Source organism: Bubalus kerabau, chromosome 14, assembly GCF_029407905.1.
Source record: "Bubalus kerabau isolate K-KA32 ecotype Philippines breed swamp buffalo chromosome 14, PCC_UOA_SB_1v2, whole genome shotgun sequence".
In the NCBI taxonomy this organism is placed as follows: Eukaryota; Metazoa; Chordata; class Mammalia; order Artiodactyla; family Bovidae; genus Bubalus; species Bubalus kerabau.
In genome coordinates this window covers 62,843,653-62,861,895 of record NC_073637.1, presented here as the reverse complement: position 1 = coordinate 62,861,895, position 18,243 = coordinate 62,843,653, and the positions used below count along the sequence as shown (strand labels likewise).

The 18,243-nt window shown below is 32.6% G+C and overlaps 1 protein-coding gene across 6 annotated transcripts in view; it reads left to right on the top strand.

The window, feature by feature from the left end:
• Positions 1-18,243, top strand: part of RIMS2 (regulating synaptic membrane exocytosis 2) — a 611,677-nt gene that overhangs the window by 358,086 nt on the left and 235,348 nt on the right. For all 6 annotated transcript variants that reach the window (XM_055546480.1, XM_055546481.1, XM_055546482.1 and 3 more), the window contains 3 exons: positions 8,941-9,009; positions 11,347-11,503; positions 13,822-13,938. In XM_055546480.1, coding sequence (XP_055402455.1) covers positions 8,941-9,009; positions 11,347-11,503; positions 13,822-13,938 — 343 coding nt within the window. The remainder of the gene's footprint in view (positions 1-8,940; positions 9,010-11,346; positions 11,504-13,821; positions 13,939-18,243) is intronic.

Below are 18,243 nucleotides of genomic sequence, written 5' to 3'. Positions count from 1 at the left end.
CTCCCCATACCATCCCTCTGGGTCCTCCTGGTGCACCAGCCCCAAGCATCCAGTATCGTACATCGAAGCTGGACTGGCGACTCGTTTCATATATGATATTATACACATTTCAATGCCATTCTCCCAAATCATCCCACCCTCTCCCTCTCCCACAGACTCCAAAAGACTGTTCTATACATCAGTGTCTCTTTTGCTATCTCGTATACAGGGCTATTGTTACCATCTTTCTAAATTCCATATATATGCATTAGTATACTGTATTGGTGTTTTTCTTTCTGGCTTACTTCACTCTGTATAATGATCTTAAAATTTATATAGACACTCAAAAGATCCTGAACAGCCAAAACAAATATAAATTTGGAAATCTTATATAAAGCTTCAGTAATAATAATAGTATGGTGCTGGCCCAATGATAAACTACAAATAAATGTGATCTAATTTAGAATTTAAAAATAAGCCCTTATATTTATGGTCAACTGATTTTCAACAGAGTGCAAAGGAAGCCCAGTGAGAAAAGTATTATCTTTATAACTAACAGTGCAGGAACAATCAAATATCCATATGTTAAAAGATTATTTTAGAACTTATCTCACACCATCCACAAAAATCAACTTAAAAATGTATCAAAGACCTGACTATAAGCTAAGACTATAAAACTCTTAATAAAAAACATAGGAGAGATCTATATTACCTTAGACTAGGCAGAGATGTCTTTAATACAATACCAAAAACAAAATCAATAAAAGAATGAGAAATAAATTTGACTTCATAAAATTTTAAAATGTTTTGTTTCAAGACACCATTAAGAAGGTAAAAAAGGTGAGCCACTCCGAAGTATTTTGGAGAAAACACTTGCAAATCATATGTCTGACAAAGAACTTGCACCCACAATATATAAACAAAACTTAAAATTCAATAACAAGACAAATAATGCAATCAAAAAGTGGGCAAAAAAATATGTATTGTGTTTTCATGGAAGAAGATGTACAGATGACAAATAAGCACATGAAAAGATGCCCCAAATCATTATTTGCTAGTGAAATATAGTTTTTAACCACATGAAATTATAAATTCATACCAACTAGAATCAGTAAAATACAAAAGAAGAATAATAACAAATTTGGCAAGGATATTGAGAAGTTGAAACCCTAATGTATTTACCGCTAGAAATATGAAATGGTATAGTTCTTTGGAAAAGAGTTTGATGGTTTATTAAAAAAAAAATAAATTTACCATATAACCTAGCAACTCACTGACAGGCAGGTGACATGAAAATGAATATCCACTCAAAGACTTGTACATGAGTGTATAGCATTATTCATAATGGACAAAAAGTAGTATTCATACAGCAGATTACTATAAATAACAGGGGAAAAGTACTAATACATGTAACAATGTGGTTGAATTTATAAAACAATTATGCTAAATCAAGTGCCAGGTACAAAAGGTCAGGTGATTTTAAAAATGAACCCCTATCCACGTTTCACACCATTATAAGGTTTACTCAGAATAGATCAACGTAAACCTTAGAATTATGGAACTCCCAGGTGGTGCAGTGGTAAAGAATCTGCTTGCCAATGCAGGATCCCTGGGTCACGAAGATTCCCTGGAGAAGAAAATGGTGACTCACTCCAGTATTCTTGCCTGGAAAATTCCATGGACAGAGGAGCCTGGTGGGCTACAGTCTATGGGGTCAAAAGGAGTCAGACATGACTGAGCATACACACACACACAAACCTTAAAAGTATAAAACTCCTAGGAAGAACCTTTGTCACCTTTGGTTAGTCAGAGATATCTTAGGACCCCCCAAAATTGTGTTCCATTAAGTAAGAAACTAATGAATTGGATTTCCTCAAAGTAAAAAAAGGTTTTGTCTTTTTTCTTTAAAGGATACTGTTAAGATAATGAAGTATTTGCAAATCATAAAATTGAAGAATCTGAGTAGAATCATTTGCCAGAGGCCACAAAGTGGAGCTAGGGAAAAGTAGAGAAGTTCACCCAGTAGGGGGTCCCAAAGTTTATGGTTGGTCATAGGTCAGGTTGGAAAGAAAGCATGCATGAAAACCAGGTTAATCAAAGAAAACTAGAACCTATGAGGACAATTAGAAGCAGTGTCTGTCTCTAACGATGATCTTGTGGGTGACTGAAGAAGCCGGTGTCTTTTGTGTGCAACTGAGCTTGACACAGGCCTTCAGGAAGTGGCAGAAGCCAAAGGAGCCAAAGAAGCCGTAGGAGCCTAAGGAGCTGACTTGGTTGTCACACCTATTATAAAAATCAGAAAAAATTGAAATGAGAAGTTAAAAAAACAAAGTTATAGTAACAACCTCCCAGAAATTTGAACTACACAGTTAACCAACTTGAATTAATAGAACATATTCTCAACAAATAGAGAACATAAATGCTTTTCATCTACAGATTAAACATGTAAAATTTTGCTATTTTACATGTTTTTTTTTTTACTGATTTTAATTAATATATTCATAGGGTATAAATTCAAAAGTGTGTATAGTAAAAAAAAAATCTATTGCCCTTATTTTTTCAAACATCTAGTTCTCTTTTCCTGAATGAACCATTGTTACCAGTATCTGTATTTTTGCAGAGATGTTCTATGCATACACAAACAAATACATATATAGGTAATTATTTTTTCTAACATATTCTGTGCACTTTGCTTTTTTATTTTTAATCTTTATTCTTTTAGTATTACTATTGAAATCCTAACATGGGCCCTTAACAAAGTAATACTAACATTGCTACCTTTTTTCCTAACCAAATCAAAACTTTAAAAATCAATCTGATTCACAGCCACACTCCTACCATTTAAAACATTACTGCCAGGATTTTACCTCTGCTTCTACATTAGAAATTATTATAATTACTGACATTTTGTTAATTCAGAGTTTATTTCTATTTTTTAAAACTCTCTCTGCTCTCCTTTTTTTCATCCCTTTCTTCTGGGATTAATTTCTCTATTTTTAGGTACACATGTTTTAAGAAGTTCTTTCAATGAAGAACTGGAAACAGGCTTTGATTCTCTGCATGTATTTTTGTTTATTCATTCCTGGTGGAAAGATTCGCTTTATATAAAATTCGAGAATGATTTTTGTTTTCTTTTAGCCCGCTTAGAATGTTACTCTGACAACTCCTGGTTTCCAACTTTGCAGAAAAATCTCTCCATTTATTTAAATTTTCTTTAATTTTTAGCAGTTGTTCTGAGCTGAATTGTGTTCCCCAAATATGTTCTTAAAAGTCCTAACCAGTACCTTCAGCTGTGACTTTATGGGGAAATAGAGTCTTTACAGAGGTAATCAAGTTTTCCTGAGGCCACAAGGGCAAACCCTAATCAAATACAGTTGGTGACCCTATAAAAAGGGGAAATTTGGACATGGAGACAGACATGCACAGAGGAAGACAATCTGAAGACATTCAGGGAGAAAATGACCGTGTGACTGGAGTGATGGAGCTACAAGTGAAAGAACGCCAAAGCTTGGGAGAACACGAGAAGCCAGAAGAAACAGGAAGTATTCCTCCCTAGGAAGAGACTGAGCACATCAGAATAAGCATGGCCCTGCTGACACCCTGATTTTGGACTTCTACCCTCCAGAACTGTGAGACAATAAATTTCTGTTGTTTGGAACTTCACAGTGTTCGGTACTGTGTTACAGCAGCAATATGAAACTAATTCAGCCGTGTGCTGTGGTGTGGGCCATACGTGCTTTATACATTTCATGTTAAATGTATTCCTAAATATTTCATGTGTTTGGATATTTTTGTAAATGATAGTGGTTTTGAAAACAAGTTTCTAATTTTTCATTGTTCATTTTTGTATGTTGACTATGTATCCTAGAGTTTTGCTAAATTCATTGATTAATCAGTCTTAATAACTTTTTTATAGTTTCCTTAAGATTTTTAATTTACATGATCATGTTACATCTTGCTTTCTAGTCTGTATGCCTTTCATTTATTTCCCTTGTATTTTACTAGTACAATATTGAATCGAAGGGGATTGTAGTGGACATCACTGGCTTGTTCTTTCTTGTAGGGGGAATGCGTTCTGTATTTAATAATTAAGGGTTATGTTAGCTGCAGGTTTTTTGTAAACACCTCTTATCAGTTTCAAGAAGTTTCCTTCTTACTAGTTTCCTGAGACATTTTGTCATAATGGAGGTTAAACTTTTTTAAATGATTATTTATGTCTATTAAAATAATTAAAACTTGCATATATAAAAGAAACAGCTTCAGTAACCATTAATTAGAGCTAGAGAGAAAAATCAACAAATTTACAACCATTAAAAGAAAGTGCAGTATAATTCTCTCTCAACCATTTATTGGTCAAGGAAACAAAAATTTAGGGACAATACAAAATAAACCACGGAATTAACAAATTTATCTCATGGTTAAAGAACTCTGAACCTAACATTTAACAAATTCATATTCCTCTCTTATATACAAGAAACATTTTAAAGAATTATTAATATACTATTCAATAATTCATTTTTTGACAGATTTCAAAGAATTGATATGATTTAGGCTAATCAACTATGTCAATTTTTAAAGAAAGAGATATATTATACCCATACCCTTGATAAATTTTAAAAATAGACACATACTATAAAGAACATTTTTTTCAAAATCTGTTATATCTGCATCTGCCATGGATAAATCAGTCAATAGTGTCTTAAATTTAATCTAATACGGAAATATCTTCTAGACCCATGAAGAAAATTTAATGCATATTTACATACAAATATTTGTGTGATGCAAAGAAGTACTCAGGGGAATGCTTACATTAACAAAGTGTTCAAAGCTTGATAATTATAATGTACTCATCCAGTTTTTTAGGAAAAAGAATCAGTTCAGTTCAGTTGCTCAGTCTTGTCCGACTCTGCCTCTACATGGACTGCAGCACATCAGGCTTCCCTGTCCATCACCAACTTCTGGAGCTTGCTCAAACTCATGTTCATCAAGTCAGTGATGCCATCCAACCATCTTGTCCTCTGTCATAAAAATCCAAGGAAAGAAGGCCTTAAAGTAAGAGCAAAAATCAATAAAACAAGAAACAAATTTCTAGTTAGGATTATGAAGCCCAAAATTTAATTCTTTAAGTGAATTACAAAATAAACCTCTGATGAAATTTATGGCAGATTAAAAAGAAGGTACAGTTAGTATTCAAATGATAATATGATTGATATATCAGAAAATACATTAAAAAATAAAATTAGAAATGTTGTAGCAAACAGTTTGAAAACTTAAAGTGAAGAAATTCTTTTAAAATATATGATTTACTACACCTTGAATTAATACATCATTCTACATCTACTACAAAATGGAATTAGTAATTTAAAATATTCCCACAAAGGAATGGTAATTTTATAGATAAGTTCTATCAAAATTTCAAAGAAGAGAATTTTTTAATCTACAGATTAATCTCCCAGAGATTAAAATAGGACTAGTTTTCTATATTTAGTTGGGCTAGTGTAACTTTGATTTTAAGCTGAAAGGTTAGTACAAGGAAGGAAATGGGCCAGAATCAATTGTAAATAAAAATTGAAAATCGTTTATGAAATATCACTGAACTTACAAGATTTTCCTCAATCTGATAGGATGTAAATTCAGCAGATATCACTTTTAATGGAGAAATATTAGAAAAATTCTATTTAAAATCAGAATTAGAAAGAAATGTAAAAGTTCTTTTTCTTTCCAGTATTGAACTTACTAGCATAGAAAGACAAGAAAAAGGGAAAAGGCTTTAGGACTGGAAAGAAAGATTGTCTCCATAAGAAAATACTAACAAAACCATTAAAAATAAGGGGGGAGGGATATCTGAGGTGGCTCAGTGGTAAAGAATCTGCCTGCCCATGCAGGAGATGTGTGTTCGACCCATGGGTTGGAAAGATCCCCTGGAGGAGGAAATGGCAACCTACTCCAGTATTCTTGCTGGAAAAACCTCATGGACAGAGGAGCCTGGTGGGCTACAGTCCATGTGGTCACAGAGTCGGACATGACTCAGCCGCTGAGCATGCACGCGTGGTTAGTGCGCTAGTACTACAAGGAAAAAAGAGACTTGAACGAGTTGGCTGATTATCATTCTTTTACAATAAAACTGCATTTCTGTTTATGAGCAATTAGGTTAGAAAACATCATTTTAACAGTACTTCTAAAATCAATAGAAATGATAAGATACAAAGGATAAATCCAACAAAAAAGGAAAATTTGAATGACCAAAGTTAAAAAATTTCAGAGAGATCCTAAAGGCAGCTTGAATGAAGAGAATGCCATATTCATAGCTTGTAAAACAATGCTGTAAAATGTGTCATTTCTCCCTGATTGATGTTTCAATGTATTTATCAAGTCAAAATCCCAATAGAATGTTTGTTGTGCAGTTTGATAACCTGAATCTAAAATTTAAATGGAAGAGCAAAGAGTGAAGGAGAAAGATCAAAGATATGAATAATTAGAAGAATTATTTGCATTTCAATATATAACATTGTAATAACAAAGACAGTGAGTTATTGGTTTATAGATAATCAGCTTGTACAAGGAAAACAAGTAGAGAACCAAACAAGTCCTAGCAGATAGAATACATTTATTTATAACAGAAGAAGTAACATTTCAGATCATTGTGGAAAGAGGATGATTAAATAAACAATGCTGAGATATGTGTTATCCATATTGAAAAAGTGAATTTGCATCCATATCTCCTGTCATTCACAAACTCATTTCAAGATGGACAAGGATATAAATGCACAAAGCAACATTTTTAAACTTTCAGAAGGAAATAAGAGTATCTCTGTACTTGTATATAAGCTCAGAAAATTTCTTAAAGGAGACCCTGAAAACAGTTTTAGGAGAAAAGATTGATATATTCAGTGCCATTAAACTTAAGTACTTGAATTCATCAGAATATGAAAAGACAAGATCCACATAGAGAGAACATAACTGCAATATATTTAACTTCTGTAGGACTAATATCAAAATAAATCAAGACTTCCTTCAGGAAAGTGATCAAGAGTTGAAAGGAAGTAGCATTTACAAGCCACGTGTATGCCCTACCTCCGACTCCTACCCCCACTGTCGCACACACACAGGACAACACACAAAGGCTAATAAAATGAGCTTCATTCTTATGTTGGTGTCATTCTTATCTTACATCAGAGGCAGATCTGATCCTTGACCAAGACAAAAATCATGTAATCTTTATGCTCTATGCTGAACCAGTAGCATTAAAATAATCATTGCTTTTTCCTTGATCATTTACAAGGTGAAATCTTACTATCAGCTGAGCAATTCTTAACTCTCTCCTCCATAGCCTCATCTGTGTTATCCTTCCTTTCTCATAAGTTTATTTACAATGTCTGTCTTGATTCTATAACTCCTTTTGTGACCATTCTGTTGAGATGTTGTCAGATAACTGTGGTTTCCATATTACCCAGTGCTATAAGACCCTCTGTAGAAGGACATGGCAACCCACTCCAGTGTTCTTGCCTGGGAAGTCCCATGGAAAGAGGAGCCTAGCGGGCTACAGTCCATGGGGTCACAAAAGAATCGGACATGTCTTAGCGACAGAGCAACAATAAGAGCCTCAGATTCAATTGTGTCTAAAACGTTATGACATATGGATTTGTAAGGAAAATAGTGGTAAGTTACTTCAGTGGGACCACATGACCAAAAAAGATAGGTATTTTCTACCTAACCATTAAAAGGAGAAAAACAAGAACTGCCGTTCCTATAAAAAAAAAAAGACTCTTCCTCTCCCAAGAGGGCAGGGATTACAACAAACAAGCAAAATATAGAGAGAGCATATTTCTAGGGGGCAGTTGCAGATGTTGGAAGACATTCCTTGAAAGGAATTGCATCAGTGACTGAACAGTTTAATTATTGCTATTTTACACAACATGAGCTTTCAGTGTTTTATAAACCTTACAGGAAAGCATTTATTTTCTGCTAAGAGTTTCGTCTATGTAATGAGTAACGTGTTGTGTAAGTAGACAGACAAAACAAGTCCTCTTGACATAGAAACACTGTCTTCATTTGTCATTAAATATTTTCTGATACCAAGAAAAAAAAAGAAGTGGTTTAGTAAAAGATTCTCAGAAAAGATTACAAAATTATAATGTTTTTATTTGTATATGTGATATATGTCATAGTTAAGTGCAAGGGCAATCTGCTTTAGCCATTTAGTCAATCAAACTCTCCTTAATTCAGTTTAATGTGATTTTTGCCATAGCATGATTAACTTTTAAAGTTTTGTTACAGATTTGTAAGGAAAATACATGCAAGACTATTGATTTATAATAATTATTATTATTCTGTCTTAGGTTGTTTCTTAGAAAATATAACACAGTTCACAATGCATAAGTTAGTTTGTGGATGATTTATTTCTCATATCTTTCTTAAAGCAACAGAGAAACAACTAAAGTAATAGTAAAGGAAGGATGTTTAAGATATCTTAAATTATTCTTCCTCTCCATAAACGTGAAAAATAAAGAATTGGGTATATTTAATTCATTAGTCATGCATATTAGAAAAAGACACATGAATGTCTTTGACTATAACATTGTTTGTATTTAGAAATTTGCCTAGATTTAAGTGCATTTGTCTAAAAGCATCTAAAACTGATTGAGCTATTTTTGACTTGGCTTTTCATTCAATAGATTTTTATCAATTAGCATGAAATCACTAACATATTATTTAATGTTTAATAGTATTTCAAACTTTAATCCTTCTAGGAACTTTATCTTACACTTTTAAAAATAATATCCTCACATAATGAAATATATGTGAAAATGAGGGTTTGTGAGTTTATGATGACTTTTCTTCTTGTTTTTTATTCTCAAGTGTTCTCCTCAAAATCCTTTCATTCACTTTTTAGGTTGGTGAGGATTTTTCTTTTCCTTAAATGATCAGCGATTTTAATTATTGCTCTTGTTTGCTTCATAGGATCAAAGAGAATAAGTGATAGTGAGGTCTCTGATTATGACTGTGATGATGGAATTGGTGTAGTATCAGGTAAGACTTTTATAGTAATAAGAAGGAAGTATAATCATTATTTACCAATGAACATGTAAATAGATAAATATGAGTTACAAAGAACTATCCTGTTTATCTCCCACCCCCAAAACAGCCTTACGGCAGTTTAAACTGAATGATTCCAGTTGCTGGAATGCCTGTATGGATTGTTAGATTGAATATTCTTACTGAAAGATGTCTCATAAGTACTTACCAATTTTCTATTTTTAAATTAGTAAATAATAAGGATTTCATTCTAAGTTTGAGAAGTTACTGTATAACTAAAGCTTCTTTGTATTTCACTAACAATGTGGAAAAAATTTTTTACAATCACAAACAGCCACATGTATCAAATATTTGAATGCACTTTTTAAAAATTTTGTACATTGTTGTTAAGTATCAGGTACAGCTGCATTTTGAAATTGTGATATTGTAGTTTTAAAATGTTGCCTCACTTATGGCTAGAAATTTGTCTGATGATTTAATAATTTAGCTAAGTAGCTATTTTTAATAAATTTTGGAAATGTTTTTAAATGTAATATACTCTATTATAAAAATGTTTGATTCTCATCTGCTTAAAGGTTAATTAGCCTAGCAAATTTCATAAGCATATCCAATTTTATCATGAACAAAATATTTATGTTCTGTTGTACGTAAGATGTGCTACAATTGCATCAGTGACTGATAATTTTTTTTGGACAAATTTTGATAGAGTATGAGTCAGTTTGCTTGCTTTCAGTGTACTGCATTTAAAAAACTCAATACAATCCTTTTAGCCTTTATTTTTTGCACTAAGGTGAATAATATATTAATTCACTAAGACTACAAAAATATTTTTCATGTTTTATCATTTGTGAATTGAATCTTAATAAAGTCATATTTCTCATGATACCTTGCTTGGAGATTGTTAGCATTTTCCCCTACTTGTATTCTATTCATTTATTAATTGACTTTTCAACTTCTTCTCTTTATTAAATATCTAGCCACATCAGATTTTTTACCCAAATATTTTTCTTCAGGTCATTAAAGCTCTTTGTCTTGATATCATTTGGGGCATATCTCAGTTCTTTTATTTTCTACTTCCAGGATGACAAAAAAAGATTGTTATTTTTTTTCCATTTTATTAAAGAATATATCTTTTGAAAAAAAAGTTTTCAGGAATCATTCATTATTTGGGTTACTACTTTCTGGAATAATCTTTGCTATTGCAGAATATTATTTAGCAAGCCTACACAATACAAAGTGTTTATCCTGGGCTCGTTATTGTTTACCGCCATAAAACATCATTGTTTCTTGTCTCAGTATTATTAACTTTTTTTGCTATATGGTGATTCATTCAATAATCCATTGAGGGAAAAAAAATACTGCTGTATAATATCCTCTGTGTTGCTATTTTGAAATCAAGTGTAATTTTTGAGATAACTTCAAATACTTGGAATCAAAGTTTAAATGTTTACTTCAAGTGATTTTCAGAATGCTTTCTAATATTGTTTATTTCTTAAAGAAATATCTATATAGACTATAGAAATTGGGCTTCCCAGGTTGCTCAGTGGGTAAAGAACCAACTTGGCCCACGCAGAAGGCACAGGAGACTCAGGTTTGATCCCTGGTTTGGGAAGATCACCTGAAGCAAGGCATGGCCACCCACTCCAGTATTCTTGCCTGAAAGTAAAAGTTAGTCACACAGTCATGTCCGACTCTTTGCAGTCCCATGGACTGTAGCCTGCCCGGCTCCTCTGTCCATGAATTCTCCAGGCAAGAATACTGGAGTGGATTGCCATTTCCTTCTCCTGGGTATCTTCCCGAACCAGGGATTGAACCTGGGTCTCCTGCATTACAGATTCTTTACCAACTGAGCCAACTTTACCATTCTGGCCTGGAAAATCCCATAGATAGAGGAGCCTGGTGGGCTACAGTTCATGGGGTTGCAAAGAGTTGGACACGAGTTAAGCAACTGAACATGCATGCACTATACAAAGTAGGAACTTTTTGTCAGGTTAATTATTCTAAATATTTATAGTTGTTGAGAACTATTTGAAGCTCTTCTGGTCAATGAAGAGATGAAAATGTTTTTAGAATAAGCTTAATTCTTTTTGAAGATTACTAACTGTGTAAAAAAGTGAGCATAGTAGCTGTCTAAATATTTGAATATTTGTCATTCCTTCTCAATTTGTGTTTATAAAATATTATTTTATGTTAGCATTGTGCTTTATTCATTGTGCTTTACATTTACTATATTTAAAGCCTTTCACTAACATTTTATGTTTTTCAGTAAATTACAAAATACTAAAAATCTTAGTGTGTGGATAACTGTAATCTTAATATTTCCACCTTTAGATTATCGACACAATGGTCGAGATCTTCAAAGCTCAACATTGTCAGTGCCAGAACAAGTAATGTCATCAAACCACTGTTCGCCATCAGGGTCTCCACACCGAGTAGATGTTATAGGAAGGACTAGATCTTGGTCACCCAGTGTCCCTCCTCCACAGAGGTAAGACAGCATAACATTTTATAGGATGATATTATAAGCCTATTTATCTTAAAATATTATTAGAAATTTATAAAGATAGGTTCTTACAGAAAAAAGTTATTTAGGGAAAAACATATGTGCTAGTCAATAGCCTATATAATGAGAGTAATACAAAATATGGGCTACTTTGTAACTTTGGATGACTTAAATATGATTTTATTATAAGTTCATAGTCATAAAGAAGATACAAATTCCAGTCTCATATATATATTGAGCAGATCTAGTTAGACCCAACTAATTGTACTCATGAATGATATTGACATTTTAAGAAATAGGAAAGAATAAACATTTGTTGGAGCAATACAATTAAGAACAATCATGAGAAGACTAAAAGGAAATGCATGAGCAGTGGGAAGAATTGCTTGGAAATCTACAATTCCAGGTCTTATATTTAGAGGAAAACTCTAATCAATCCAGTTAAGTTAAAGAAATGCTTATTGGAGTAAGAACCATGGAAATAATGTTTCTGAATCAATCCAATTAAGTTATAGAAAGGCTTACTAGAGTAAGAACCAAGGAAATAATGTTTCTGAACAGGAAATATGTGCATAATTTCACATTTTATATACTTGCAACGTTTAAGGCAATTTGAACCCTTAGAATGACAATCTTAGAACACTTTTTTTAAATGAGTAATTGAGTTAGTTTTAGACATTTAGACTTAGAATTTTAGGTTGTCATCTTAATTTTATACATGGCATTAGACTGTCCAAGAGAACAAGATTTATTATATTTATAAATTTAACTTATTTAATTATAAGGATATTAAGTACTTAAATGTTTATTTAGACAATTAATTAAAGAGAAAAGTTAATATATTAAACTCATAAACATAGTTTAAAACATTTGAAGATTTAGGTAAGTTTGTAAATGGGACTAAAATTATTAAAAAGTCTTCTGAAAAGTAACTGTTTAAATGTGGTAGACTTATCAGTAGAATAAAAAGATTTGTAATCTGAAATTTAAAGTGCAAGAGAGAATAAGATTTTAAATTTGTAGTTTTAGTAAATTAAGCCCTTTCTCATTAAAAAAAAAGAATTCTTGACTTATCAAAGAATGAATATTTGAACACACCTGTAGAAAATAGGCATGGATTTTAGATTAGATTCACCTGCACTTAACAGAAAGCCTGTAGTAGCAGGAGCTTGTGTAGAAGGTTTATTCCATCATGGAAAAGAATGTGCTTAGTCACTCAGTCATGTCCAACTCTTAGGACCCCATAGACTATAGTCTGCCAGGCTCCTCTGTCTATGGGATACTCCAGGCAAGAATACTGGAGGAGGTTGCCATTCCCTCCTCCAGGGGATCTTCCCAACCCAGGAACTGAACCCAGGTCTCCTGCATTTCAGGCAGACTCTTTACCAACTGAGCTACAAGGGAAGCCTGTAAGATTAGTAAACAGCCCAGGCCAAGAATGGTAGCTTAAAAAAATAGTCAGTGATCGGTTATAAAAATATCAGTTTAGATTAAAAAAAAAAAAAACTATTATTATCCCTAAAATAAAATGGCCAATATATTGTCTATAAGCAACATTCTGAACTCATTTTCTCCACACAAATCTATACTTCCTCCTATATTTCATATTTTATTATCACTACTATACACCTGGGCTGCTGCTGCTGCTGCTAAGTCGCTTCAGTCGTGTCCAACTCTGTGCGACCCCGTAGACAGCAGCCCACCAGACTCCCCCGTCCATGGGATTTTCCAGGCAAGAATACTGGGGTGAGTTGCCATTGCCTTATCCCATACACGTGGGGGTCATCCATTAATAGTTTTCATAATCCCTATCTTCGTTCCCATTGATATTGCCTTAATTTTATGCCGGACCTCTTATGGCTTCCTGTGTGGCACTAGTGGGTACTGCCTACCGATGTAGGAGATGTAGGAGGGGTAAGAGATCCGGCTTCCATCTCTGGCTCGGGAAGATCCCCTGGAGGAAGAAATGGCAACCCACTCCAATATTTTTGCTTGGAAAATCCCATGGACAGAGGAGCCTGGAGGGCTACAGTCCATGCGGTCACAAAGAGTTGGACAGGACTGAAGCAATTTAGCAGGCACATACCTGTTACAGCAGCAATCTCCTAACTTTATTGTCAATCTCCAGGTGAAATTTATAGATTTAGCCAGAAGTGCAATTAGTTAAAACAAAGCAAAAATCTTGAGGCTGACATTACAGTGATCTTTTGTCTTTTTCTACTGTCTTTATTAAAAAACTTTATTTTTTAGTATAATATATGATTATGGTTTATTAAGATATTTAATGGATCTTGCTATTTCAGTCGAAATGTGGAGCAGGGACTTCGAGGGACACGCTCTGCTATAGGACATTATAATACAATTAGCCGAATGGATAGACACCGTGTCATGGATGACCATTATTCTCCAGACAGAGACAGGTAAATTTAATCAAATACTGTGAGACCATATTATAATTGCTGCCTACAGGAAGAAAGATTGCCATAAAATGTTTTCATCCTGAACTTGGGTATTTCTTATCTTAGTTTTTGAAACCATGTGCTTCGTTTACAACATCTACATTAATTCTTATGGCTATCACATCATTTTAAAAAGTTAAAGAAACAAAAAACAACCTTTTGTTTGCTAAGAAAAAAAATTCATTTTGCTCTTACAGTTTTGGTACTTTGTTAAATCAAGCCAGTTAAGTTAGTGAACTTGCACATGAAATTATAATGACAATCATAAGGAAAACAGGATGTTTTATTATTTTTACTTTATCATAACAAATTATTATATTGAAAAATACTTTCATGAGACTGTAGATTTAAAGTCTTTTACATTCATCTGGTAAATCAGTGTGACTTTTTATATATAGTCATGTTGAGACAAGTCTGGTTTGTTTAAACAGACAGAAAAACTGATTCATGAAGAGGTTTTTCCTCATGGCTTTCAGTAAACCTTTTAAACAGCTTAAAGAATTATACTTGTTGACTGCTGTGCTTGGAAGACTTCTCTGAATTTTCTCTATTAAATGTGATATACTTAGGCATGTTTCAGTACATACATTAATTACTAATAATTTTTTAACAAGCTAATTGATTAATCCTCTAGTACATTATTTGATTACATATGAAATGAAAAATGCTATGGTATTTCCCCAAAACTACCAAGTGGGTTTAAGATAAGGATTAGAATAGAAAGCTTAATTTGCTGTTCAGAGAATATTATGATGAAATAACAAGGGAACTCAGAAGTCTCTTTATATGCATCCTAAACTGATTTTAGTAAAAACACTGGGGGGAAGGGTAGAGATTCAATCAATTGATATGAAATTTTTTTGTCAATACTTATAAATTGTTTTGTCCAAATCTAGTCTAAATCTAACAGTTCATGCTTATAACATTGTGTTGGAGTACACTTTTCCAAAAGAAATATAGGGAATATCTTAGTCTTCAATAGTGTCAATCAACTATTGTCTTTTGTGTCTGAGATCTAAGAAGAAATAGGAAGTGAATAAATTAATATCTTAGTGTCAAATGAAAGTTAGTGTAGTGTTTTATTTATTTTTAATTTATTTGACTTTTTCATAGGGGTTTGTATTTTTAAAGTAATTATAGGCATGTTACCTACAAAAATGGATACTTATCAAGTACAATAATCGTGAAAAAGGTAACTCTATTAGAATGATTAGGAGTGTATCATATTAGGATGGATGAATGAGTTTTTCATTACCTAGTAGAAATTTTTAAAAATTGATAATATCTTGAAACTTTTCATGTAGTGACTCATAAACTCCTTGTTCATATTGAAGGCATGTTAAGCAGATGATCAGGGAGGAAAGTCTGAAATGACTTTTAATCCTCCAAGTTTATGTAAAATGAACTAGATATGTTCTCCGAAGGCCATATGGTCTGGGCCAAATCTTGCAGGGAAGAACAGAGTAAAATTGACCTCCAGAATTATAAACAAAAATAGTCACTGTCATGACAAGCACATAATATTTTACTGATATTTTGAGACAAAGAGCCCTAAGTTTAATGACCTGAAAGGTGCTATTCAATCCTTGGTATTAGTTAATATTTGAATTAGTCATAATTGAAATGTCATATTTTATTGTTTACTTTATAACATTATGAATCTTTTAATTTGGCAAAAACGTTCAAGTAATTCAGAGATTTTGTGGGGAAATTGATCCACATGATTTCATTTCTGTTTTTGAGTCTTATACATTACCAGATCATAATTACTCTTCATTGTGAGCTGCTTTAAATCCTTTTAGAAATAAATAAAATGGAATTTCATTTAAAAAGGCCTATAAAACCATTTCTATCTTAATTTTGAGTATTTTTGCAATCATTATTCATTAACATGAGGAATCAAAAATGAAAAGCATGGTATTATCCATGAATATCGTCTATCACATTATTAAACAATGAGTTCTTAATTTCTGTTTTATCCTAATATTCTAAAAGATTTTACATAATAGAATGCATATGAAGGCATTGTTATTTTTATGTACTATTTATAATAGATGGTAAAAATACTCTAAACCTCCTACAGTGAATTTTCATGAACTGTATTTTATAGAATTGATAAATAATACTGTTGATTTAAAAGCCTAAAAAATAATTTCCTTTGAGATGATAGGTAAAATTTAGTTATTTTGAGTAGTGCATTAATCTTGCTTGTCAGTAAGAATTGACACACTGGACTAGAATATTTCATGAAATGTATTCTTTTTCATGGGATTTGGAACCAAATGGCATTGGGCTTGAATTTAGAATTTTTTTACTACTTAATCCCTGTGTATCTTTGATTTGATTTCCTTATCTACTTGACTTCCTTATCTATAAAATTAGAATATTAATACCAACTTTATAGGGTTGTTGGATAGATTAAGTGAAACAGTGCCACCAATTGAATGGTATGTACTCAGAAAAAGTACCTCTTAACATTTTAAAAGGATCTTTTAGCTTATAAATAATTTACATTTTAATGTGCTCATCAATTAAGCAGAGAAAAGAGAAGTCAGTCAATTCAGTTGTTTTTTTAAAGTGGCTTGTAGAGGATGTAGGATATGTGTTGGACCTTGAAAAATGAGCATGTTTATTTAGGCAACAACAAAAGATACAGAGGCAGAATATACATATATTATCAGAAAGACCCAGTAAGAAGGATGAAAGACTAGGCGCATACTAGAAAATTGTGAATAAAGATAATAGCTTAAAAAAAAAAAAGATAATGGCTTTTACATCGGCCATGTTGGGTGATAAATGATACAACCCCATGGACTGTGGCTTGCCAGGCTGCTCTGTCCATGAAATTCTCCAGGCTAGAATATGGTATGGGTAGCCATTCCCTTCTCCATGGGATATTCCTGACCCAAGGATGGAACCCCAGTCTCTCACATTGTGGGCGGGTTCTTTATTGTCTGAGCCACCAGGGAAGCCCCAATAAATGATACTATATGACATCAATTTATATACGTCTTTGGGCTTCCCAGGTGGTGCTAGTAGTAGAAAACCCGTCTTCCAACACAGGAGACATAAGAGACATGTTTGATCCCTGCGTTAGGAAGATCCCCTGAAGGAGGATATGGCAACCCACTCCTGTATTCTTGCCTGGAGAGCCCCGTGGACAGAGGAGCCTGTTGAACTACAGTCCCTAGCATCACAGAGTCAGACACGACTGAAGCGATTTAAACATGCACACACACACTTGTTTAAACTTACATGGTGTAAGAAAGAGATATCCTTTTCTTATAGATTATATACGAAGAATTATACATAGAATTTTGATTGGATCTTTATTTCTCTGCACATCTCATTTTATTAGTACTAGTCAAATTCCTTTTCTCTTTTGAAAAGAAAGAAGGTTTATTAAAAGTAATTCAGAAACTTCCATACAGCGATATTAAATAAAAATGATTAATGTAATAGTCATCTTCATCTTCATTCCTCCTACTTTTTTGTATCATTATTTCTCTGGTAAATCCTGATAACTACTACAACTAAGAACATCATTTTCTGGAGCAAACTATGTGACTTTAGTATTAGAAATCATTTCAAGAGCTTATTTATTATAGGAGTTAATTTACTACTAGAATAAGTATAGAGTACTAGATGCTATTTCTATAATATGTCATAGATATCTTACAGTACACATTTTTTATGTCTATCATAGAGACTGAAATATATTAGTTGCATTTAATTCCATAGAGTATACTTTCAGCCTAATAAGGAAGAAAAATAATACTGGCAGAATATATATTACTTCATAAACTTTTTTCTTCTGTTCATTCAATTAATGCATTTATATTCTATAATATTTTATAAAACAGGGCATATTTGCCCTATTATATGAATTTCTGAAATACTTCAAATACATGCTGTTTCACTATTCTTTAACAGGCTGTCAGCTACCAGAAACTACCAAACCATTTCAGTTATCAGCTTTGAGAGAAATACATCTCTGAAAGTTTGAAAACATAGAGAAAGTAAATGAAAAAGAAAACTCATCCTACAAATTAATGCAACTTTTTATTTATTATATTTCAGGATTAAAGTTTTACTTTTTAAATCATAGTATACTTTAGGAACTATAAAGTATCAAAATAGTGACAATGTTAAAGACAGTTTGGTATTAAATTGAGATTGTTGGAAATTTAGCTTTCAAAATCCACATATTACTTAAGAATGAGATTTTTATCTCCTTTTTTTTACAGTCCTTTTTGTGTAGCTGGT